The sequence below is a fragment of the Halichoerus grypus genome, chromosome 9, assembly GCF_964656455.1.
Source record: "Halichoerus grypus chromosome 9, mHalGry1.hap1.1, whole genome shotgun sequence".
NCBI classification, from domain to species: domain Eukaryota; kingdom Metazoa; phylum Chordata; class Mammalia; order Carnivora; family Phocidae; genus Halichoerus; species Halichoerus grypus.
This window is the reverse complement of record NC_135720.1, coordinates 28,908,330-28,935,685: the sequence shown is the minus strand read 5'-3', so window position 1 is coordinate 28,935,685 and position 27,356 is coordinate 28,908,330. Positions and strand designations below refer to the sequence as shown.

Genomic DNA, 27,356 nt, shown 5'->3' with positions numbered 1-27,356 from the left:
GCCTGGGTAGCTTAGTCGTTCAGCATCTGCCTTTGGCTCGGGTCATGATCCCCAGGATCCTCGTATCAAACCCCGAGTTGGGCCCCCTGCTCAGCAGGGAGTCTGTTTCTCCCTCTTCCTCTGCTGCTCCCACTGTTCGTGCTCTCTCTCTCTCTCAAATAAATAAAAAATCTTAAAACAAACAAATGAGTTTTGTTCTAGCTTTGCAAATCTTATTCATGGTATAGTTTTGATACTGAAGAAACTTTAATGTTCAAGATAGAGTAGAATCAATTGGGAAATAAATTTCTGAGAATGGTTTAAAAATATTTAGATCTAGAAAAAATGTCAAAAATTGTTATTTGTTTGGAGAAAAGAGACTTTATAAAATAGGATAAAATTTAATAATTTCAGAATGAAGATAAACAAAGAATACTAATTTGCTACTAAGAAAACCTGCAGTATCAGAATCTTCAAATAGATTCTCATGTCTGATTCCTCTACTTGACAATAATTTGGACTTCTACTTGGAGGGCACTTTTAAGGATGTCCTCTGCCCCATCTCATGTCTGAGAGTATGATAAAGGTGTTTTATTAATCTATTCATGAACATAACTGGAATCTTAACTTGTCAACAGGACAAGAGAAAAGGACTGGGTTTTGAGTTTTGAGTTTCCTGGTTTTGCCTCAATTCTTATTTTTGTCTTCAGTAGTTGCAATAAAAAAATAAAAAAAAATAACCCTTTATTTTTCATATGAACATTGAGATCTCAGCAAATGTTTAGCTCCCCTGCCATATTTCGTTTGTCTTGTTTTAATTTTTTTAGATTTATTTAGTTATTTTTGAGAGAGAGAGAGTATGAGAGCATGTGAGCAGGGGGAGGGGCAGAGAGAGAGGGAGAGAATCTCCAGCAGACTCCCCACTGAGCAGGGAGCCTGATGTGGGGGCGGGGCTTGATCTCGAGACCCTGAAGATCATGACCTAAGCTGAAATCAAGGGTCAGACGCTTAACTGACTGAGCCACCCATGCACCCCACATTTGTCTTGTTTTATTTTTATTTTGTTTTAAAGATTTTATTTCTTTATTTGAGAAAGAGAGTGAGAGAGAGAGCACAAGAGTGAGGCGAGGGGCAGAGGGAGAAGCAGACTCCCCGCTGAGCAGGGAGCCTGATGTGGGACTCGATCCCGGGACTCCAGGATCATGACCTGAGCCGGAGGCAGACGCCTAACCGACTGAGCCACCCAGGCGCCCTGTCTTGTTTGAAAATGTTCCTGCAAATTGTTGAAATCCTTTGTGATTAAAACCTAAATCTGAGAATCAATACATATCTCAAAACTATGAGCTGAAACTGCAAAGAGATGTATATTTTATTTTGTAATTATCAAGTACATTCACAAGACACCTGAGGCACAGACGTGTGCGTCCAGGACAGTGGGAGCTTGGTGCCACCGGAGCACATTTTGGGGCTGATTGCTGAGGGCTTCCCCCAACACTGGAGCCACTCATCCCCCTTCCAAAATGCTCCCCCTTTAAGTTCTACACAGCAGGGGCATGTTTACCAATTTTCATGCCTCTACAACATGTGCAGGGATAGGAGCCAAATATATTTTTACTAGAAGATATTTCACATCGAGTATACATCTGGGCAAAATTTACACCTCAATGCCCAACACTGTTTTTCTCACTTCTTATTTTAATTGATTCAATTGTTTAATTTGGTAAATAAGTTTTCTGATACTATACTAGTTTTGACCTTTGTGGGGTTAAATATTTTATTGACAAACTTATAATGTCACAAGTTTGAGTCAAGAGTCAAGAAAAAAACCCCAATGAACTTTCGTATTATAACACTTTAAAATACACAGTCACATAGTAATGACACCATTAATTACGGAACTCAAGCATTAAATAATGCAATGTAATAATTTAAGAACAAATGTTACGACTAAAATAAATATTCAACAAAGTCTACAAATTTATATGCTTAAATATGAAATGCTCTTTTTAAAAAGTAAAGAAGTTTGAAACACTGCTGCCAATCAAGCCAAAGGCCATTTTTAGTTTATATGTATCACATTACATATATATGAGTCATTCAAAACAAACGTGTTCCCTTTTAATGTCTTTGTCACTGGGACCATTTAGAATACACAATATTCTGAAGTTGCTTATCTCTTAAATAAAGCTAAATTTCAAAAGCATATATTTCACATTCTGAACATAACATCACACACACAATCACGTTACAGCTATAATAATATTAAATGACTGCTTAATGGACATCCTAACAGTGTAAACACTTTTCTTTCCTGTTGGTTGAATAGCAATTATGTTTTTTTCTTTATGGGTTTTCCAACAGTGGTCATATAATTTTGATGTAATTACTAATAAATACAAGTACCAATACTTTGATCAACAACAATCACAATGGTTTATAACAACGAAAGTCAAAAGGCCACATTTATTTTTTTACTCGTACCTCGCTTCTGATTTTTCTAGATTCTCTCATAAGGACAAGAAGTAGTGGGTCCTTCCTTTCTTCCTTAGTATCTGAAAATTCTTAACTCTGAAGAGAAATTCTGTTTGGTTTAATTTGTCATTTCATTTCTGTGTATTTGGTTGTCTCTTCATTCTTCTTCAACTCTTTACTAGGAGAAAAGTACACACAATGTGCTCAATGAACTTAAACAATGTCTTTTGCCCACAACCAAATCTCGGTGTGCTCCTGCAACAGCATGGGTAATAAACACACCAGGTGACACACACACACACACACACACACACACCCCAAGACCAAAGTACGAATCACCTTTGCTTCTTCTTTCTTTCTTTATTTGAGAGAGACAATGAGAGAGAGAGAGAGAGAGCACAAGAGGGGGGAGGGTCAGAGGGAGAAGCAGACTCCCCGCCAAGCAGGGAGCCCGATGCGGGACTCGATCCAGGGACTCCAGGATCATGACCCGAGCCGAAGGCAGCCGCCCAACCAACTGAGCCACCCAGGCGCCCTCACCTTTGCTTCTTGAACACACTGTTAACACCCAGCACCACCAGCAGAGGCGTAAAGCCGGCTCTGGCACTGACAAGCGAAAAAGAAATACACGTCTCAAATACAGACACTAAGCACTCCAAACCTGGGGCAACTTCCAGAAATTAAGAGCAGGCAATCAGAGTTTGTAAAATTCTTCACTCATTGGGGGAAAAAAATGTCACGGATGATGCTCCAACGGTTAGTAAGTGGAAAGGATATAGACCATCTTATTAAATAACATTCTTCCATTTGGTCAATGGCTGTGTCTATTTTTACAAGTGGGTTAACTATATTTTTTTGAATAAATCCAAAAAATGGTGTGTGTCATTTTCAACAAAGATAGTGATGGTTAATTATGCATCTAAATGCAGCTCTAAAATAAAGCAAATTATACCACTAATAAAAATCAAGAACTGGGGCGCCTGGGTGGCTCAGTCGTTAAGCGTCTGCCTTCGGCTCAGGTCATGATCCCAGGGTCCTGGGATCGAGCCCCGCATCGGGCTCCCTGCTCTGCGGGAAGCCTGCTTCTCCCTCTCCCACTCCCCCTGCTTGTGTTCCCTCTCTCGCTGTGTCTCTCTCTGTCAAATAAATAAATAAAATCTTTAAAAAAAAAAAAAAAAAAAAAAATCAAGAACTGGGGCACCTGGGTGGCTTAGTTGGTTAAGTGGCTGCCTTCAGCTCAGGTCATGATCCCAGGGTCCCGGGATCGAGCCCCACATCAGGCTCCCTGCTTAGAGGAGAGCCTGCTTCTCCCTCTCCCCCTGCCTGCCGCTTGGCCTACTTGTGCTCCTCATCTCTCTGTCAAATAAATAAAAACCTTAAAAAAATTTAAAAAACAAGAACCAATATGTGGATGAAACAAGGAGCTTCTTAGAGACCATGTAGGAAGTACACAAAAACTAGCTAGTGGTGTTGAACGTGACACTCTTTAATGCAATTATTCACATGCCAGTGGTATCTAGACTTAGATAAAAATGTTGTTGTCTTTCCTCTGAACAGAAAGGGCTTAATGCTTGACTGCTCTGCAAAAACAAATGCAGCCTAAGAATCTGGTTAAGGTGGTGGTCAATTCCATTGCACACTCCTGAGAAGAGTTAACGGCTGGAGCGTCGGGGCCAGAAAGGGCAGGCTACCCATTTCCTAAGGTCCTTTCCTGGAAGCACAAGAGGTGCAGGTAACATCTGTGTTTTCAGGGGCAGGCTCGATCATAAATAAATAGTTACACTATCTTTCTTAATATCTTTTTTGATGAGAGACATTTACGCACGAGGGGAAAAAATCCTTTGTCCGTCTGTGTTTCCTGACTTTAACTTTGTTGAACAGAGCTACCACAGATAAGCTGGGATTATATGCAGAAGTCCAAAAATGTTTCAAGTGAGGCTCACAAGAGCTGCTAAAGTAGAGCGTAAAGTAGCACAGATGTGGTGTGCCATTGCACCAGGGGCCAAAAGAGGGTGTCACATTCATTTCTGCCCGTGTGCATACATGTAAAGCACACAAAACTTGTCCCAAATTAGGGATCAATAAAAATGGGAAAGAAAGTAGTAAAGGCTCAAACGGATGCTGGGCACAAGTGCCTGAGAGACCCTACAAACATCCGCAAGGGGCCGAGAGGAGGGTAAAAGGGTCTTAGAGGAACAACAAGGCAAAAGAGAGTGGGAGGCGGCGTTTGTAAAAGTGGTAACAAAAACAAAGAAGAAAAACAGAAAAGGGAAGGGAGAGAAGAACAGCTGGAAGTGAGTGAGCTGGATCCTGCACGTGCAGAGGATGTAGGACAAGTGACACGTATCAGGTGGAGCCTGCACTCTGAGAAGTAAACAGAGAAGACAGAGGACCCTCAGGAGAGGGATCCCTCTAGAGAAAAGTAACTAGAACATGCTGAAGTAGGCAGTGTAGATAACATCTTTAAGGGAAGTGAATCAGACCAAGAAGAAGGAGCCCTGGACACAGAATGCCAAAGGCTGCCCGTGAGAGGGGGAAAGGACGAGAGACGTCCAGTGCACACCCCTGACGGGTGCGGGGGGGGGTGGGAGGGGGGTGCGGCGCGTGAGCATGACAGGCGCTGACAGCACAGGACTGAAAAGCTGAGGCAGTAGACGGAGATTTGCTGAAAGGGAAGAGAAGCCATCTAACCGAAAGACCCCAAAGAGAATCGAAATGTGGTCTTTCTCTGAGGTGTCTCCTCAGGATGGATGAGGCCCCATAAGCCAATGCAGGTAGAGAATAACAAAGTGAGGGCCTTCTTTTTCAAGGCAAATCATTTGGAAAGAGAAAGGAAAATCTGCATACTAAGATACTGGAAAATGAATATGAAACCGGGTTAGTGACTGTGTGTATGTTATGTGTGAAAAATAAGACTCATAAAAATACTGGGCCCTACCCTGCAAGATATTCAATCCAGTAAATATTCCCTGAGGCTTACTACTTGGCCAGAGAGCAGGCTAAGTACTGGGGAGAAACGAGGCGAGCACAGTAGAGCCCCTGCCTGTAAGCACTTGCCATCTACTCATCTAACTGAGCACCGTGTAACAGAAACAGCCCTGAACTTGGAGCCAGAAGATCAAGTCCTAGTTCAGGCACTTTACCTGTGACTCTGAAACCCTGCATTCTGCAAATGTAGAAAGAACGGGCTATATTAGAAAATTTCTAAAATTACTTTCATTTTATTTTATTTTTAAAGATTTTATTTATTTATTTGACAAGATAGAGAGAGAACATGGCAGAGCGGCAGGCAGAGTGAGAGGGAGAAGCAGGCTCCCCGCTGAGGAAGGAGCCCGATGCAGGGCTGGATCCCAGGACCCTGGGATCATGACCTGAGCCGAAGGCAGACGCTTAATCGACTGAGCCACCCAGGCACCCCTAAAATTACTTTCATTTTAAAAGAAATGACAAGTAGTAGATATCAATATATGTTGGGTAGAAAAATTAGAAAATACACAAAGTAAAATGAAAGAAAAAAAAATAACCACAACACCACCACTCAGAGGGAACTACTGATATTTTTTTAAATGTATATCGTTCAATATTTTATGCATGTAGTTGACCCTTGAATAACACAGGTTTGAAGTGCATGAGTCCACTTAGACTCAAATTTTTTTCAAAAATATGTTGGAAAAGCTTTTGGAGATTTGTGACAACTTGAAAAAACTTGTAAACTAGCTTAGAAATATAAAAAAAACTAAGAAAAAGGTATGTCACAAATGCATAAAATATATGTAGATACTAATCTCTTTTATCATTTACTACCATAAAATATACAGAAATATATATGTGTGAGCAGCTCGTCTCTCCAGTAAATTGCGTATCGCAGTAAAAAGTGATCTCTCACAGCTCCTGCATATTTTTCACTCTGTTTAGTGCAACACTGTAAATCTTGAATAATACCATGGGACCCAGGCAAAGTGTCACCACTGATGCTGGAAGTGCTCCCAAGAAGCAGAGAAAAGTCATGACATTCCCAGAAAAACTTGAATTGCTTGAGATACCTACCAAAGACTGAGGTCTGCAGCTGTGGCTGTCTGCATTTTTCAAGATAAATGAATGCAGCATAAAGACCAGTGTAAAAAAAAGAAAAGGAAACTCGTGAAGTCATTGCTGCAGCTACACCAACAGGTATGAAAACCCTGCATGTTTTGCAAAATATTTTTCTTAAAGATTTTATTTTATTTGAGAGAGAGAGAGTGTGCATGAGTGGGGGCGGGGGGGGGGTGGAGGGGCAGAGGGAGAGGGAGAAATAGACTCCCCGCTGAGGAGGGAGCCCGATGTGGGGGGGCTTGATCATGACCTAAGCCGAAGACAGACTCTTAACTGGCTGAGCCACCCAGGCGCCCCTGCAAAATACCTTTTTATTTTGTATTGAAAACGCAGCTTTTATGTGTGTATAAGGCTGATATAAGAAAGATGTACTGATAGACTCTAATATGATTCAAGAAAATCAAAGTCATTATGTGACAACTTAAAGCAAAAGGAAGGTGAAGGATCCAAAGTTGGAGAATTTAACGCCAGCAAAGGATGGTTTGATAATTTTAAGAAAGAGGTTTGGCTTAAAAAAAGCCAAGATAACAGGAGAAGCAGTTCTGCCCACCAAGAGTCAGCTGAGGAGTTCCCAGAGGCCATTAATAAAATCACCGAGGAACAAGGATATCTGTCTGAACAGATTTTTAATGCAGATGAAAGTGCCTTATTCTGGAAAAAAAATGCCACAAAGGACATTTACTGGTGAGGAAGAGAAGCAAGCACCAGGATTTAAGGAAGGCAAGAAGGGATAGGCTAATTCTACTGTGTTGTGCAAATGCAGTCAGCTTTATGATTAGGATTGCCCTTATCCAGAGAGCTGCTAACCCCAAGGCCTTGAAAGGAAAAGGTAAAAGACTAACGTACAACAAAAAGGCCTGAACAATGAGAACCCTTCTCCTGGATTGATTCCACTGATGCTTTGCCCCTGAGGTCAGAAAGTACCTTGCCACTGAAGGACCGTCTTTTTAAGTTCTTTTGATATTGGACAATGCCCCTAGCCACCCAGAACCCCATGAGTTCAACACCGAAGGCACTGAAATAGTCTACTTGTCCCCAAACACAATGTCTCTAATAGCTTCTAGGTCAGGGGGACCATACGAAACTTTAAGGCTCATTACACACATTACTCTAGGGAAAGGACTGTAAATGCTATGGAAGAGAACCCCAGCAGAGAGAACATCATGAACATCTGGAAGGTTACACCATTGAAGATGCCATCATGGTTATAGAAGAAGCCGTGAGAACCATCAAGCCCAAAATGATAGATTCCTGCCGAAGAAAACTGTATCCAGATGCTGTGCATGACTTTACAGGATTTAGAGCAGAACCAATCAAGGAAATCACGAAAGAGATTGTAGATATGGCAAAAAAGTTGGCGGTGGGGGGGGGGGGTGAAGGGTTTCAAGATATGGGTCTTGGAGCAATTCAAGAACTGATATACACCATACCAGAGGAATGAACAGAAGACAACTTGATAGAGATGAGTGCCTCTGAACCAGTGCCAGACAATGAGGAAAGACATAAAAAGAAGCAGTGCCAGAAGACAAACTGAACTGGACAGTAGACAGTCCAGCAGAAGGCTTCCGATGATTCAAAATGGCTTTGACTTCTTTTATGACTGGGACCCTTCTATGATATGGACAATGAAACTAAAGCAAATGGTGGAAAAAGGATTGGTACCATATAGAAACATTTTTTAAAAGATTTAGTTAGTTATTTTATAGAGGGGGGAGGGGCAGAGGGAGAGAGGGAATCTCGAGCAGACTCTCCGCTGAGCACAGAGTCCAAAGCGGGGCTCGATCCCAGGACCCCGAGATCATGACCTGAGCGGAAATCAAGAGCTGGCAGCTCAACCAACTGAGCTACCCAGGCGCCCCCCAGATTGAAACATTTTTAGAAAAATGAAAAAGCAAACAAGTCAGACAGCAATTACAACGTATTTCTGTAAAGTTCTACTGTGTGCCCGCCTAACCTGCCTCCTCTTCTACCTCTGCCACCCCTGAGACAGCAAGACCAGCTGCTCCTCCCCTGTCATCTCCTCCTCCCCCCTCCTCCCCCCCTCCTCCTCCCCCTCCAACTCCTCCCCCTCCTCCACAGGAAGAGGACAAGCATGAAGACCTTTATGATGATCCACTTTCACTCGATGAACAGTAGATAATCATGCTGTACAGTCACTAAACTTATCTATTGCGTATGTGTGTATGTCTGTGTGTGAAAATCTATTAACTCTGTGTCATCACCATTTCATCACTGCCCAAGTATCCACTGTATAGAACATTGTGTGCAACACGTGTATGGAAGTGGACAGACTATCCTTACAAACGCGGTGATAGGTAATAAAATTAATAACATGTTAGTTTTCTTCCTGTTTTATAACTCTGCTTTCAAAGAGTTACATTACAGTACAGGATGCCCTCTCTCCCCTAAGCAGAGAAACTGCTTATCAGCCTTTCATCACAGGTAAGTTTTTTTTTTTTTTAATGTAACAGTGTTTTTTTTTTAATTTAATTTTATTATGTTATGTTAGTCACCGTACAATACATCACCAGTTTTTGATGTGGTGATCCACAATTCATTGTTTCCATACAACACCCAGTGCTCCATGCAGTACGTGCCCTCTTTAATACGCATCACCAGGCTAACCCATCCCCCCACACCCCTCCCCTCTAAAACCCTCAGTTTGTTTCTCAGAGTCCATAGTCTCTCATGGTTCGTCTCCCCCTCCAATTTTCCCCCCTTCATTTTTCCCTTCCTTCTCCTAATGTCCTCCATGCTATTCCTTACGTTCCACAAATAAGTGAAACCATATGATAATTGACTTTCTCTGCTTGACTTATTTCACTTAGCATAATCTCCTCCAGTCCCATCCATGTTGATGTAAAAGTTGGGTATTCATCCTTTCTGATGGCTGAGTAATATTCCATTGTATATATGGACCACATCTTCTTTATCCATTTGTCTGTTGATGGGTATCTCGGCTCTTTCCACAGTTTGGCTATTGCGGACATTGCTGCTATGAACATTGGGGTGCATACGGCCCTTCTTTTCACTACATCTGTGTCTTTGGGGTAAATACCCAGGAGTGCAATTGCTGGGTCATAGGGTAGCTCTATTTTTAATTTTTTGAGGAATCTCCACACTGTTTTCCAAAGTGGCTATACCAACTTGCATTCCCACCAACAGTGTAAGAGGGTTCCCCTTTCTCCACAACCTCTCCAACATTTGTTGTTTCTTGCCTTGTCAATTTTTGCCATTCTAACTGGTGTAAGGTGGTATCTCAGTGTGCTTTTGATTTGAATTTCCCTGATGGCTAATGATGATGAACATTTTTTCATGTGTCTGTTAGCCATTTGTATGTCTTCTTCAGAGACGTTGTCTGTTCATGTCTTCTGCCCATTTTTTGACTTGATTATTTGTTTTTTGGGTGTTGAGTTTGAGAAGTTCTTTATAGATCTTGGATACCAGCCCTTTATCTATAGTGTCTTTTGCAAATATCTTCTCCCATTCTGTGGGTTGCCTCTGTTTTGTTGACTATTTCCTTTGCTGTGCAGAAGCTTTTTATCTTGATGAAGTCCCAAAAGTTCATTTTTGCTTTTGTTTAACTAGCCTTTGGAGATGTATCTTGAAAGAAGTTGCTGTGGCCGATGTCAAAGAGGTTACTGCCTATGTTCTCCTCTAAGATTTTGATGGATTCCTGTCTCACATTGCGGTCTTTCATCCATTTTGAGTTTATCTTTGTGTATGGTGTTAGAGAATGGTCGAGTTTCGTTCTTCTGTATATAGCTGTCCAATTTTCCCAGCACCATTTATTGAAGAGACTGTCTTTTTTCCATTGCATATCTTTTCCTGCTTTGTTGAAGATTATTTGACCATAGAGTTGAGGGTCCATATCGCAAAGCTGGGGGGCATCACATTGCCCGATTTCAAGCTATGTTACAAAGCAGTGATGTCTTCTTGGTGAAGACAGCATGGTACTGGCACAAAAACAGACATATAGACCAATGGAACAGAATAGAGAGCCCAGATATGGACCCTCAACTCTATGGTCAAATGTTTTCAATCAGTATCATGAAAGAGAACTACAGCACTCTCTGCCATAACCATTCATTCATTACTATGCAGGCTAGGCGACTGGGAAGCAATTACATTGATTACACTGGGCCACCAGAAAGCAACCATATTGCTGCTTCTTTGTTATCAATGCATGAATAGTTATACCTTTAAATAAATACAAATTTTCACATTATCCTTTCATTTTTGATGTCGGTGTTAATAATATGTGTAACATCTACAGTGTTCTATGTATCACATAAGACCGTAATGATGGAGGTACACACAGATGATTTGTCTTGTACACAGATGCTGTAAACTGACAATATAGTAAATATAGTATAGTACTCTAAATGTATTTTCTCTTACGTATTTTTCTTAGTAACATTTTTGTTTCTCCAGCTTACTTTATTGTAAGACAAGAGTATATAATACATATAACATACAAAATACGTGTTAATCAACTATTGAGGTTATCAGTAAGGCTTCCAGCCAACAGTAGGCTGTTATTGTTAAGTGGTTGGGGGAGTCCAAGGTGATAACATGGATTTTCGACTGCATGGACTGGGGGTTGGCACCCCTAACCCCTGTGTTGTTCAAGAGTCAACTGCATATGTTATATAGAAACTATTTTATAATTATCTTTCTTTTACTTAAAAATTTGTTATAAACATCTTTCCATGTCTATGAAAATACTTCTCTAATGTAGCGAATAATATCACATGGTATTCTCTTATATAAAGGTCCCATAATTTAATAAACTCTATATTTATAGAAATTCAATTTTTTCCTTCCTATTTTTAAAAAAGTTATTTATTTTAGAGAGAGAGAGAGAGCACGAGCAGGGGGAAGGAGAGGGAGGGAGGAAGGGAGACGGGGAGAGAGAGAGAGAGAAGCAGACACCCCCACTGAGTGCGGAGCCTGACGCGGGGCTCAATCTCATGACCCTGAGATCATGACCTGAGCCGAAATCAAAAGTCAGACACTCAACTGACTGAGCCACTCTGGCATCCCTTTTTCTTCCTATTTTTAAAACACTGCTTGAAGGAACAGCCTTTTAACTGAGTCGGTGCATGTATACTTGAATATTTTCCTACAGCAGGGTAAAACTGTCTTCTGAATGCCCTTTGTCAATTTTCCTTCTGTTCTTTGTTGATTTTGAAGAGTTTTTAAAAAAAATATGCTAAGGGTATGAATTCTTTATCTGTCATATATTTTATGAAATTCCTCCTCATCTTGGGTTATTATTTGTTGTTAGATTTTGCTTATGCTGTGTTTTTTCTCTTTGATGTGTATCACTTCAAAGTTTTTATTATTAAAATTTGTTCCAAAATGTTTTCTGATTCTGTTACCAAGGATAAAAAGTCATTCCTTAACCCATGAATATATATCTATATGTGTTTGGTATAATGAGCTTTTATTTTTTTATAATTAAAATCTACAGAATTTGGAGTCTCGCTCTCCCACGGTGACAATTCTGTAAGGGCGCCATGATACAGCTGAAATGCCTCACTTCCGCACACACACTTCACTGTGCCTGACCGAGGGAACAGCGGCCTTCATACATTCCTTCCCCCACCAGAAAACATCGTCATTTAAACAAACGTGCCTCACTGGCCTGTCTCGGTAGAAAAGTGACCCCTCCTTGTTTCACATTCTAATGTATCTCCTCTGGTCCCCAGGGATTATTCTCTCTATAAAGGTCTCTAAATCCTGTGTTTTCCACTGCTTGCTGTCCAGCTTTTCCTTTCCTTTGAAGTACAGCTTCTTGGAGAAGCAGTCTATTCTGAGCACCTTTTCCTTTGCACTGGAGACAATCAGATTCACGCTTCCAGGACTCTCAACCAAACTCTCCTCTTGCAGGTCGTAAATGGCCTCTTGGCTGCAAATCCCAGAAGGGCATTTTTCAGTCTGTATTTTACTTCTCCTCCCTCTGGCATTTGTCACTGTTGAATTATTTTTAATTGCAGTATAATTAACTGCATAGTATCAGTTTCAGGGCTACACCGCAGTGGTTCGACGATGCTATCCATTCATTACTCAATGGCCATGCTAAGTGGAGTTTCCAGCTGTCACTAAAAATGACAGCACAACATTATTGACTATCTTCCCTATGCTGTACTTCTCATCTCCAGGACTTATTTGGCATCTGTCTCGGTTGACCACGCCTTCCCTAAATCTTTCTCCCCTGACTCTATGATACAACTTTCTCTGGGTTTTCCTCTTACCTCTATTAGGGTGACTTTTCTGCTGGTTTGCTCATTCTTCTTCATGTGCATATCTATTATGTGTCCTCGGTCCTCACGGCTCTGCTCTTTGCCCACTTCAGAACTAAAGGAGGGAAAGATAAGAAACAAAAGCCCATAAGAAAGCTGCTGCAACAGCTCACAGGAGGCTCTGATTTAGGTCGGGGCAGTAGAAAGAGAGAGGGGAGATTGACAGGAGGATCTGAAAGAACAACATTTGACACAGTATATAAGTGATTATGTTGGCGGGTGAGAGGCAGGGAGTTAATCAAAATAATGTAGAGACATGAACCTCTACCTGGTTGGGCTCCTTCTTACTATGATGAAGGGACAGAATAAAATCAATTTTGCTTCTCTCAGAAAAGTATTAGATGTCTGGGAAAAACCAGAAAGCTTTTTATCAAAAAAATAAATAAATAAAGGTTTTTATCAAATTAGATGGAAAAACGTGTGTGTATGTATGTGCACGCATGTGTGGGTATATAGAAATAAGAGGAAATTTCTTAGTGACGGAGAGAAAGGTGAAGGAAGTTTATGCATAAGAAAGCTGTGATATGATCCAGGAATTCCACTACTGGGTATTTATACAAAGAAAATGAAACACTAATTTGAAGAGATACATACCTCTATGTTTACTACAGCATTATTTACAATAGCCAAGACATGGAAGCAACCCAAGTGTCCACTGATAGATGAATAAAGAAGATGTGGTGTGTATATATATATACAATGGAATATTACTCAGCCATAAAAAAGAACAAGATCTTTCCATTTGTGACAACATGGATGCACCTAGAGGGTATTATGCTAAGTGAAATAAGTCAGAGAAAGACAAATACCATATACACTTACATGTGGAATATAAAAAACAAAACAAATGAACAAACAAACAAAAAGCAGAATCAGATCTATAATACAGAGAACCGATGTTTGCCTGAGCAGAGGGGAGTGGGAGATATAGGACCCCAGTTCTGGAATGAATACTCATGGAAAGAAAAGGTACAGTATAGGAGGTACGGTCAATGAGACTGTAATAGTGTTCTATGGTGGGAGATGGGAGCTACCCTTGTGGCAAGCACAATGTAACGTATGGGCTTATCAAATCACTATGCTGTATACCTGAAACTAATGAAACACCGTGTGGCAACTCTACTCAAAAAAATAAATAAATAAAGCTGTGATATTCTGAACTGTGGGATGTGGAATGCAGCTTTTTAAACAGTTCAACAGTAGGAGAAAATATAAAACTAATACTTTGTGAATGAGTGCATAGTAGTGTAAATAATGTTAGGAGAAAGAAAATACAAAAACAATGACAAAAGGGAAATTTAAAGAGTGGAAGACAGTGTCTCCTTTCTAGAATATCTGGGAATGGTGAAAGAATTTGTCACAGATGCAAGAATTTCAAAATCAAGTAATACATAGGATTGAATAGAGATCTCTATGAACTAAACTGTGTTCTCTCAAAACCCACAGGGTGAAGCCCTAATCCCCAAAGTAGAAGCAGCGCTTTTAAGGAGGTTAATTAAAGTTAAATGAGGCCATAGGGGGAGGCTCTAACCTACGGAAGTGGTAGTCTTTATAAGAGAAGAGACAGCACGGAGCTCTCTTTCTCCACACACACACAGAAGAAAGGCCACGTGAGGACACAGCGGGAAGGTGGCTGTCTGCAAGCTGGGAAGAGAGGTTTCACCAAAAATCAACCCTGCTGGAACCTTGATTTTGAACTTCCAGCCTCCAGAACTGAAAAAATAAATTTCTGTTGCTTAAGGGACCCAGTCTGTGGTACTGGTATGGCAGCTGGAGATAATGATGTGGAGACATAAACGTAAGGAAAATGGGATCAGATGGCTGAGGAGGAAAAGGTCAGACATTAAAATAAAGTATATATTTCGAAAGGGGGAGAATAATGAGAGAAAGGAAAGGCTGAGCTCTAAAAAATAAGCACTGATAATTTGCAATCTCTCTTCAGGGAACCTATTCTCAGGCATTAAAGTAAAAACTCGGGTATCTCTGGGGGCCAGGGGAGTAATATGGTGAAAGAGAGAAGCAAGCTGGGGGTAACACAGTAAACTGGCCAACTGCAGAGTGTATGACCTATGCAGGAGAGGCAATCCACTGCTTCAGCTCCAGCTCAGGGATACCATGGATACCATGGAAGACTGTGGAACTGTGGCCCAGAACTTCAGATTATTTTCAAGAGAAGTAGAAAGTCTGCATTTATGTGAAATCTTTTTGTATTTGGGCAACTGAAAATTATACACAAGCACGCATGCACACACACACACAGTGGACCCAACCAAAGATACTAGGACTGCATCTTGCTGGGCAGGCCCTAGTTTTTGACCTCTGTTCCAACCACAGAGTACCTACCGGCCTCAGGGTACCCCAGGCATTTTACACTTTAGCTTCTGATGTCCTAACGTTTAGGTTCTTCTCTTTTTGTTCACCCTATCTCAATATTGTCTTTAAGACTTAAATGCTATCTTACATCTTTGGCTTTCACTGATCACTACAGGAAAATCAGACTGTGTGATCCTCTCCACCTTTTCTAATAATCTATATATAATCTAACAGAAAATTATCTTGAAACACACACATGTAGATGTTTGCTTGCAGCCAAGATGCAGTAACAGGGACTAGATATACTGCTTGCCGAAAACCACCACCAAGAAACAAGCAAGCAAGCAAAACAACCGGACAAAATATACGAAACAACAGTTTTCAAGACAGTAAGTCATTGGCAACAAAGGACACTGATACCCAAGAGCTGGGGAATAAATGAGATGAACCCTATGGTCACCCATCTTACTACCTTGAGAGTTTCCAGGCCATAGCACAGGGAGATGAACCCTGCATGGGTCCTGGTGGACTCCCTAGCAGCTGAGGGTCTGAGGAGACAGAGGTGGTTAGAGTTTGGAGTGCCAGGGAGGAAAAAGCTTCAGAGTGACAGAACGGGAGGATCTGCAAAGGGTTACCCTTCAAGTATTCTGCAACTACTGATGAACGGATGCATCTGAGGAAACTTCCCGAGGCCCGAACAGTGCCTGTTCCTACCAGCCAGGCTGGCAAACCTCATGACTCAGAGGGCACTGCACAGAGTACCCAGACGGACTTGTGTCTGTAGTGAGGAATAATTAATGGCTCTCGTCCCAACTAACAAATCTTAAAAGCAAGACCTGAAAGGATCAAACTGTTCCGAAGTAGCTTAACTACATTCTAGAACAGAGCTTAAGGATATTTATAGAAATAGAGAAGTATCTAGGAACCAAAAGGTAAAAAATTTCAATGTATGGCATCCAATAAAAATTTATTAGGGGGGCAAAGAGATAGAAAAATACAACCTACAATGAGGATAAAAAAATAGAAACTGACCCAGAACTGACAGAGGTGTTAGAATTATCATTAAAACAATGTTAGAAAAAACATTAAAAGAGTTATTATAACTATATTGCACCTGCTCAAAAGGTTAGGAAGAAACATGGAAGATAACTAGAAAACCCACAGTGAATTTCTAGAGATGAAAACTAAAATGCCTGAGGTGAGAAATACACTGGAAGGGATTAAAGTCAGAATAGACACTGCAGAGAAGAGATCAGATAACCTGAAGACATAGCAGCAGAAACTATCAGTAGAAATTAAATGGAAGCCACAGCAATAGAAAGATGAAATACACACACAAAAAAGAATTAAAAAACATAAAGCATCAGTGAGCTGTGGGACACCTTTATGTGGCCTAATATACGTGTAATTGGAATCCTCAAAGAGGAGAAAAAAACAAAATAAAACAAAACTGAAGAAAAAACGCCCAAATATTCTAAATTTGATGAAAATATAAACCTACAGATCTACCAACCCCCAGCACAAGAAACATAAAGAAAATTACAAGGCACATCATGATCAAATTGTGCAAAACCAGTGATAGAGAGAAACCTTACAACTAGCCACAGTGGGGGAAAACATGCTATGTACGGAGGAATAAGATAAGCATAATAGTCTATTTCTTGTTGGAAAAAACTGCAGGTGAGAAGACAGTGTAGGAACATTTTTAAAGTACCAGAAAAAAAGTGCAAATCTTTCAACACAGAATTTTATGCCAAGTGAAAATAGCTTTCAGAAACAAAGATGAGGGGCGCCTGGGTGGCTCAGTCATTAAGTGTCTGCCTTCGGCTCAGGTCACGATCCCAGGGTCCTGGGATCGAGGCCCGCATCAGGCTCCCTGCTCAGCGAGGGGCCTGCTTCTCCCTCTTCCACTCCCCCTGCTTGTGTTCCCTCTCTCGCTGTGTCTCTCTGTCAAATAAATAAATAAAATCTTAAAAAAAAAAAAAAGAAACAATGATGAACTAGTTCTTTTCAGACATGTGAAAAGTGAAGGCATTTATTTTTAGCCAACACTACAAGCAATTTTGAAGGGAGTCCTCTAGGCGTAAAGAAAATGATAGTAGGCGAAAATATGGATTTACACAGAGGAATTACAAAATAACTGAAAATGGAAACAAAATGGGCAAATATTAAGAATTCCTTATGCAATCTCTTCAAAAGATGACAGTTTTTTTTTTTTTAAAGACTTTATTTATTTGAGAGAGAGAGAACAAGAGAGAGCACAAGCAGAGGGAGCGGCAGGGGGAGAGAGAGAAGCAGACTCGCCGCTGAGCAGGGAGCCCGATGCAGGGCTCGATCCCAGGACCCTGAGATCATGACCTGAGCTGCAGGCAGATGCTTAACCGACTGAGCCATGCAGGTGCCCCAAAAGATGACAGTTTAAACAAAAATAATAACATACTGAGGAGTTTATAACTTAAATAAATGTGTGACCATAGACGCATGAAGGTCAGGAAGGAAGATATGGAAGTGTACCATCTTAAAGCTCCTGAAGATATACTGTGTGATAAATATTTGTATTATAAACCCTAAAAAAATCACTAACATAGCAAAACAGCATTATAGATATTAAGCTAGCAAGCAAGATAAAATAGGTAACATAATCTAAAAGAAAGCAGGAAAAGATGAAAAAAGAACTGATGAGACAAATAGAAAATAAAAAAGCAGTACAACACACTAAAAATTAATCCATATTAATAATCATATTAAATATAAACATTTGCCTAGTTACCCTAATTAAAAGGCAGAAATGGTCATATTGGATAAAATGAGCATGACTCAGCTATAAGCTGCCTATAAAAAACATACTTTAATTCTCAACCTATTTGCATCTGTTATTTTTTTTTTTTTAAGATTTTATTTATTTATTGGACAGAGAGAAACACAGCAAGAGAGGGAACACAAGCAGGGGGGAGAGGGAGAAGCTGGGTTCCTGCAGAGCAGGGAGCCCGATGCGGGACTCGATCCCAGGATGCTGGGATCATGACCCGAGCCGAACGCAGACGCTTAATGACTGAGCCACCCAGGCGCCCCTTGCATCTGTATATTTAAAGTATGAAAACACATAAACCATTCTAACATTACTAAAAGAAAGCTGGAGAAATTTTGTTAATATTAAATGAGGGAGATTTCAGAACAAAGAATATGACCAGAAATAGTCATTTCATAATAAGGGTGTCAGTCCTTCAAGAGTACATAACAATCCTAAATATATGGACACCTAATACAGAACTTCAAAATATATGACACAAAAACTAACAGAGCTACAAGAATGAAAAAAACAAGCCCACAATATTAGTTGAAGACTTCAATACCCTACTCTCAATAATAGAAAAGTACACAGAAAATCAGTAAGGCAACAAAAGATATAAACAACACTATTAGCCCATGTGATCCAATTTATTTATAAAAGAATACTTCCGGTAGATAAGTGCATAATACACATTCTTTTCAAGGGGACTAAAAACTTTTACCAAGGGAGACCAAATTAAGAATCACAAAACAATTCTTAGTAAATTTAAAAAGATGTGGATCATATAGAGTATGTTCTCTGACCACAATGGAATTAGAAATCAGTACCAGAAACATCTCTGGGAAACTTCCTAAACATTAGAAATGAAATGACCCACTTCTAAGTAACCCATAGATCAAAGAAGAAATCTGAAGGAAAATTAAAGTGTTTTGAAAGAAATGAAAATGAAACCACAACATATCAAAATTTGTGGAATGCCATTCAAGCAGTGCTTAGTGGGAAATTTATGGCACTACATGTTTATATTAGAAGAGAAGAAAGGTGTTAAATCAATGATCACAGTTTCCACTTTAAAAAACTAGAAGAAGGACAAGTTAAATCCAAAATAAACAGAAATAAAGACCAGAGTGGAAATCAATGAAATAGAAAATAAACAATAAACAGAAATCAGTGAAACAAAAAGCCAATTCTTTGAAAAGATCAATAAAATTGATAAACCATTAGCCAGGCTGATTGAAAAAAAAAAAAAAAGACATTATCGACACCAGGGATTAGAGAGATGCAACACTACCACAGATTCTTTTAATACTGAAAAGATAATGAGGGAATATTATGAACAACTTTATGTCAATCAATTCAATCACTTGAGTGAAATGGACTAATTCCTCAGAAGAAACAAACTATTAAAAGTCTATACAAGAAGAACTAGATAACTTAAGACCACTTCTATTAAATAAATTGAATTTGTAGTTAAAAATCTTCCAAAAAAGAAAATTCCAGAACCAGACAGCTTTATTGGTGAGTTTACCCAATATTTGAAGAAGAAATAAAATGAAGTCCGTGAAAGTGGTGGAGCTGAGGACTTCTGAATATTCTCTTCTCCAAATAAGCTAGGAGAAAACTGGCAAAAATGGTTAGAATCTACTTTTTCAGAATTCTGGAAATTAGCCAAAAGCTTGTGGCAACTGGGGAATGTTTATTCAAGAAAATGGGTTGAATCTTGGTAAGATCTTGTGAGCTTTGTGGCATTTCAATTTGACCTAGTCCCAACCCCCACTGTTGGCTCTCCTTGAAAAAGAATAGCCTGCATTTATGGTGAAAGCCAGCAGCCTGGCAGCTACTGGAAGGCACAGAACAGGGATGGAGCTCTTTCAAAGCCTCATTTCCAAAGAACTGTCTTCACTTGATCTGTCTGGTGGTTCTTTGGAAGATACCACTTGTAAGGCTGTCTGTATTTGACCTATCTCAGAGCTTGCCTTTTCCCTGGGAGGCACTTGTTGAAAACAATTACAGTTAACTTCCTGGCTGAGTGATGGATAACAGTAGTCAAACAACAGACTAACTAAAGAGCTGTAAAGGAAAAGCTGGGGAAGTAAGATGTCCACAGGGGTCTTAAAAGGCTCGGACATAGTTCTGCGAGTCTAGAAGGTCTCATGTGTAGGGTTGTGTGCATGCACAGCAGAGGCCTAAAGAAGGCCTTACGCCTTCACTTGTGGCTGATCCTAATGCCCTGTGCTAACAGGAAGTGAAAGCTAAGACAGAGTTGTCAAACGCTTGGCTAAATATTGAAGGGGTGCATAATCCCTTAGCAAGACTGGGAGACTTACTGGTTCCAGGTGTTTAAGGAAATCTTTGTCCAATTAGCTAATCACTAATCTAACCAAGCAGAGACTTCAGTGGCAAAACATTATAGCGTTATAGAATTTATTCAGAGAAGTTATTTAACAAACAAAGAACAACTACAATAAGTAGCAACAACAAACCTCAGGGAAGGGAAGAATCTAATTTCCAGAGTTGTCATATTATAGCATTTAAAATGTCCAGTTTTCAACAATAGATTACAAGACATACAAAGAAATAAGAAGTGTGGCCCATACAAAGGGATAAAAAGCAATCAACAGAAACTGTCCCTTAGGAAGTCTACACATTGGATTTTCTAGACAAAGACTTGAAATCTACCACTGTAAATATGTTCAAAGAACTAAAGGAAATCATGTCACCAAATAGTATCAATGAAGAAATAAAAATTATAAAAAATACCAAATCTACACAGACTCTTCCAGAAAAGGGAAGAGGTGGGAATTCTTCCTAACTCTATCCATGAAGTTGACCTCCCCTGATACCGAACCAGACAAGACATTACAAGAAAACTATAGATCCGTATTTCTCATGAACAAAGTGCAAAAAGTTCTAATTAAAGTTTGGAAAATCAAGTCCACCAACTTATAAAAATGATAACCTACCATGACTAAACAAAGTTAATCCTAAGAATGAAAGGTTAGTTTAAATTTGAAAACCAATGTAATTTACCATATTAACATAAATTAATAAAGAAAAATCATGTGATTATTTTGATAGATACAGAGAGCATTTGACAAAAATCCAACATCCATTCCTGATACAAACTCTCAGCAAACCAGGAAATGAAGGAAACTACCTGATAAAGGACATTTATTAAAAAACCTATGATAATATCATACTTAATGGCGAAAGACTAAATGCTTTCCCACTCATTACCCATAAGGTCACGAAGAAGATAACACTATGTACTCTCATCATTTCTATTCGACATTGTAACACTGTACTGGAGATTTATCCAATGCAATAAGGCAAAAATATAAGAATAAAAATAAAAATAAAAGGCATCCAGTTTGGAAAGGAAGAAATTAAACTGGTTTTCATTTGCTTGAATGTTTATGTAGAGAATCTAGTAAAACATACTGAAAAGCTACTAAAAAGGCATTTTAGTAAGATGTCATAGTACAAGTTCAACATACAACAATCAGTAGTATTTCTATAAATGAGCAACGAACAATTATAAACTGAAATTGGAAAACAATATCATTTACATATGAAATACTCAGGAATAAATGAGCCAAACATGTGTAGGACTTATGCCCTGAAAACTGAAAAAACAGTGCTGTGAGAAATTAAAGAAGATTTCAATAAATGAAGAAATATATCATGTTAATGAGTCAGATTACTGAACATTGTTAACATGTCAGTTCTCCCATACTGATCTCTGGATTCAAGGCAATGCCAACCGGAACTGTAGTAGGTTCTGTTGTAGAACAAGCTTATTCTAAAATTCATGTGGGCATAAAAGGGACCTTGAATAGCTAAACCAATATTTAAAAAGGACAAAGTTGGAGGACCAATAATACCCAATTCCAAGACATATTACAGAACTGTAGTAATCAAGACAGCGTGTTACTGATGTAAAGACAGAAAAGTAGATCAATGGGTCAGAATAGAGAGTCCGGAAACAAACCCACACATATCCTGACAACTGATTTTCACAAAAGTGCAAAAAGGCCATTCATCTGAGGCAGGATTGTTTTTTTCAACAAATGGTGCTGGAACAACCAGATATGCAAATGAAAACAAAACAAAATAAACCTTCTGATCCAAACCTCATACCATATATAAAAATTAATGCAAAGCAGATCATAGACTTAAATATAAAACCTGAAATTATAAAACTTTTATAAGAAGACATAGGAAAAAACTTCTGTGACTTTAGGTAAAGGCTGCTTAGATACTATAACTAAAGCATGATTCATAAAAGAAAAAAATTGATAAATTGGACTTCATCGAAATAAAGCTTGCTCTTTGAAAGCCACTATTAAGAGAACGAAAAGGAAAAATGGAGCCTGGGGGAAAATATCTGCAAATCGTGTACCTGATGAAGAACATATTTATAATATATAAAGAACATTGTGATGTCACACACTGACAATGGATGGGTCTGATCTCACAAAGGGGAGGGTAAGAAAAAGGCTGAAAAACGGATAAAGTAAGAACTTAAAAAAAAAAGGTTGCAAATAATAGGGTATTTTAGGGAAAAAAGATCAACTACTTTCTTCTCATGGACAGAAAAAAAAACTGAGGGTGTCTGGAATAGGATTATTATTATTATTTTTTAAAGATTTATTTATTTATTTATTTGACAGAGAGAGAGAGAGAGACAGAGAGAGAGGGAACACAAGCAGGGGGAGTGGAGGAGGGAGAAGCAGGCTTCCCGCCGAGCAGGGAGCCCGATGCAGGGCTCGATCCCAAGACCCCGGGATCATGATCTGAGCCGAAGGCAGACGCTTAACGACTGAGCCACCCAGGCTCCCCTGGAATAGGATAATTATAAAGATGGAATCAGTACATAGTGGAGGATTTACAGGATACTTAGAATTAACCCTATGGCTTCACTGTATTAAGAAGAGATTTCATTCATTCATTCAGTTCACATTTGAGTGTTCATAAAGGACTTTAACATGATTGACTATCTGAATTAACTTTTCTCCGATCAAAGTTGTTAATGAAATAAAACATTCTATGTTTAAAAAAAAAAAAAAACCCGAAAAAACTCAAGTTAAAAACAGATTAATGACTATGGAATACCAATACTACTTATTAAGGATTGTAACGTACTTACAGAAATTTCATTACAAACTCTGACTTAGGCAGCAGATAATAACATCATAGGGGCATGAGGTACAAAGGGCGAAAGTGTAAGACTTTTAAGAAAATACCTTTGTTAAATTAACCTACTGGAATTTCTTCTTGATAATCTTAAAAAGGAAGTGTAGCTTTACTAAAATGTGTAAAAATTACTTGCACAGAAGTGATTGACATTTCTAAAAAAAATAAGAAAGAATAAACCAGACAAAGAAATTCAAGTGGAAGTGGTAAGAGGTAGTCCTACGTGGCTTATTTATATATTCTGGTCAACCAACTAAATAAGCAGATGTTGCAAACTGAATGGCAAGACTGCAAAGAAACACAAAAATTAGCCTCTCTCCATTTACTTGGATACAATGGACTCACTTAGGTAAATTAAAGAAATAAAGAAATGACTTCTTTGTACACACTGGGCTATAATATTTTCACCTTCAACTCACCTACAGTTTCCAGGTCATGAGAAATGTATCTTAATTCATCCTTATTTCTAAGAAATTACTAGTATAGGGAAAGCCCAAAGGCTGCAGATGAACTTGAGCATTTAGACATATCTGAACTTCTTATGAAAATTTATTTTCAGAAGCTTGGTAAGTGCTCTATGCTCAAAAGGAAAAGTCAAACTACCTTCACAGCCTTTAGAAGCTGGGATGTTTTGTGAGGTTTTTTTTAGTCAGGAGAGCATGGCGTGGCTGGATCTCTATCACTTGAAAATAGGTATCCAATGCAGTCAGAGTGACTGCAGTCTCTCATTTGCGTGTTAGGTAAAAGTTCTAAAAGTTTTTATAAAACATGCTCAAAAACACCAAGAACACTGTTGCCATAATGTATTAAATATGGTTATTTTTTGGTTGCTGAAACAGTTTGTCCTCATTGTTCCAGGGTACTTTTTATATATATAATCTGTCATTGAGTATAAACTCCTTGGGGGAATGACTGTATTATCAACTATTACATAAAATTTTACTTTTTTAGAGAATGGAACTGAAAACTTTCCTGGCAGATGTAACAAGAACAAAAACCGGAAAGACCTGGGATGTGTGTTTGCATCCTATGACTGGCAACAGGAAAGCCTGGAAAGAAAAGGAGATTAGGAAACAGAGGACCTGTGTTCTGGAACTGGGTCTGCCACTTAGTACCCACAGTGACTTGAAACAAGTCCCAGCCTCGAAGATCTTGTTTCTCCATATGTAAGACAGGGGTCAGGATGCTGGTCTGAAGGGCAATGGTGGGAATCATGATCACGTGACTGACTGACTGTGCTCTGAAGTGATACGGGCTATAGATAGATAGAGCATCATCAATAGAGTTTCTCTCTCAGAAAGATTTTTAAGCTTCCAACAAAATGGTATTTTACCAAGAAGCTTGACAATACTAAATATGATTTAAGAAACAAACACTGCAGTAGTCTGAGAATCTTCGGCGTTGTCTGTGTTGACGCAGATCACCCTGTGAATGTTACACGAGGCCTTCCCCTTAGTTTTCTTGACTAGAAAACAGAGGGGATGTAGAATTTCTTTCTTTTTTTTTTTTAAAGATTTTATTTATTTATTTGAGAGAGCGAATGAGATAGAGAGAGCATGAAAGGGGGGAGGGTCAGAGGGAGAAGCGGGACTCGATCCTGGGACTCCAGGATCATGACCTGAGCCGAAGGCAGTCGCTTAACCAACTGAGCCACCCAGGCGCCCAGATGTAGAATTTCTAAGGAATCTTCTAGGTCATGATTTGGTGATTCTTGGAAACACCATTTAAAAATTATGTCTGTCTTTCATCTATGAAACATTATCTTGTGAGACAGGCTCATGAGTTTATTTGATAATTCCTGTAAATTAGACTGTCACCTATATCAGAATTTTTGAACTGAAAGAGACATATTATTCTTCAAAAGGTCAAAGCGGATAGCAGGGTTAACTTGAACAAGTATCTTCCTGAAGGAAATTCAGCAGGGATGATCCAGTGCATGTGTGTGTAAGCAAGTTCTCATATGCATACGAGGGGATCACGGTGGTTGAACGGGAGGGCATGACAGGTATCCAGGCTGTTCAAGGCTATTACACTCATGTGATGATGGTTTGCTAGCGATGTGTGCATATGACGTTTGGGCTGAAAGTTAGGTATAAAATCATCTGCAGTGATTAAAAAAAAGTGAGAAATATTCTGGGAAGGTTTTTGATGTAATTTTTTTGAGGTAAAAGGGATTTTCTATTTATGTATTAAGTGACACAGCAACTACCTAATAAAAATACAAAAACTTCCTAGTGATCTTTCAAATAAATACCTCAAAGTAAATTGCTTAAATATATTAGGCATTTGTAGAAAATACACAGTGATAATGTTCTGGGTATTAGCATTTTTTTTTTTTTTCTTCTTTAATGCCTCAAAATAGGTATTTCATATATATCTTTTTTAACCATATCATCTACTTGTTTTCAGTTAATGTCATTTTGTTTTTTTAAAGATTTTATTTATTTATTTGACAGAGACATAGCGAGAGAGGGAACACAAGCAGGGGGAGTGGGAGAGGGAGAAGCAGGATTCCTGCCGAGCAGGGAGCCCGATGCAGGGCTCAATCCCAGGACCCTGGGATCATGACCTGAGCCGAAGGCAGATGCCTAATGACTGAGCCACCCAGGCGCCCCTCAGTTAATGTCATTTTAAAATGTTACTCAAACAGGGGTGCTTGGGTGGTTGAGCTGGTTGAGCGTCTGACTCTTGATTTTGGCTCAGGTCATGATGTCAGCTCAGGGTCATGGGATCGAGCCCCATTGGGGTCTGTACTCAGAGTCTGCTTGGGATTCTCTCCCTCTCCCTTTTGCCCTCCCTCCCCACTCATGTGTGTGCACACGCGCTCTCTCTGAGTAAATAAAATCTTAAAAAAAATAAAATGTTACTCAAAAATAAAAGACAAAGTAGGTCCACGAAAACAAAAATTTAGTGTAATATTTTAATTTTATTTAATACTATTTCTTGTAACTTAGTTATATATACATCCTCAAAGTCCAACCATTAAAATATTCTCCTTAAGCTAGCTTAACTCTTTCAAAAATCAATGATCTGAAATTTAACTTTTGATGTAATGTCCTAAAAAGAGAAATGGAGAAACTGTCCTTAAAAAAAAACAAAGCAAACAAACAAACAAACAAAAAACCCAACTATTTATCACTGCAAATTATTTAGGAGGAAAAGTTGCTTACTGTGTCATGGACTCTGAGCCCAGTCTGAAACCCGGGGACTTGTCCTTAATGACTGGCTGCTGTGAAAGAAGAACAACAACGGGTAAGAAAAGACTCGGAGAAGACAGTGCAGGCAATAGTCACAACTTGCTGAATGAGAGAGCACACCTGTCCTGAACATAAATGGCTATCAGCATCACGTATTCCCTCCAATGGAAAACCAAGGAACTGGTTCTCCAGATCATCTGACCACTCTTTATACCTGAAGTCAGTTTTCAGGTATGTGGCAAAGAAGTCAGGGGTAAATCAGTCTAAATTAATCTAGAAATACTATATGGAGATCGCTTAAGTTCGAAATTTATCTTTCATCACTGCAGCTTTCCTTCCTCATCTTTTCGGTACACTTTATATTTTCATAGTGATGATCATCATGGAGCTACATGTAAAATTTTGGATCTGAAAACTCAGTCTTGTACAAAATTTGTTCAGTATGTACTTTATTAATGGCACCTTCCTGAGGAAAACAAATTAATAAGCGCTTCCAGCGATGCCAGATTATACTGAGTGTCTTGTTAGACGTTCCTCTGGAATTCGAGCATTAACTCCAGATCAAAATATACTGTGGGAAAATGGTGTTTGATAATCACGAAACAGTCTTTTATAAATCAACCCAATGTCACTATAAAATTGACTACAAATGTTTTTTGAGAGATAATTACATGTTATGGAAAGAATTCATTTAAAATTCACATAGAAAATATATACTGTTCCTACATTAAAGTTTTGAGTTACATACAAATGAAAGGGATACATCATATCTCTTAATTATTTAAATTAAAAAAAAAACTTCAGAAAACAAAAAACCAAAATGAAACGAAAGAAAAGGAGTATAACCTTTTCTTTCAGGCTTAAGTTGTTTGAGTGACTATTACTTTCCCATTCTTATCTTTCCTGTAGCTTGTTTTGCTTTGTAGATTTCCTCCTCCGCAATCAGATTTCTGTAAGATTTGGCACTGGATATCTTAAAACAAGTATTACTTATAATAAAGATTTCAA

General features: G+C 39.0%; 1 protein-coding gene across 13 annotated transcripts in view; it reads right to left on the bottom strand.

The window, feature by feature from the left end:
- The window catches only part of AHI1 (Abelson helper integration site 1), a 255,463-nt gene that overhangs the window by 31,198 nt on the left and 196,909 nt on the right, over positions 1-27,356 (bottom strand). For 7 of the 13 annotated variants that reach the window (XM_078054696.1, XM_078054697.1, XM_078054698.1 and 4 more), the window contains 2 exons: positions 26,322-26,380; positions 12,804-12,906 (listed from right to left, as the gene is read on the bottom strand). In XM_078054696.1, coding sequence (XP_077910822.1) covers positions 12,804-12,906; positions 26,322-26,380 — 162 coding nt within the window. Of the gene's footprint in view, positions 1-1,324; positions 2,630-12,803; positions 12,907-26,321; positions 26,381-27,356 lie in introns of those variants that run through there. The other 6 variants (XR_013441091.1, XR_013441094.1, XR_013441089.1 and 3 more) reach the window with 5 other exon arrangements.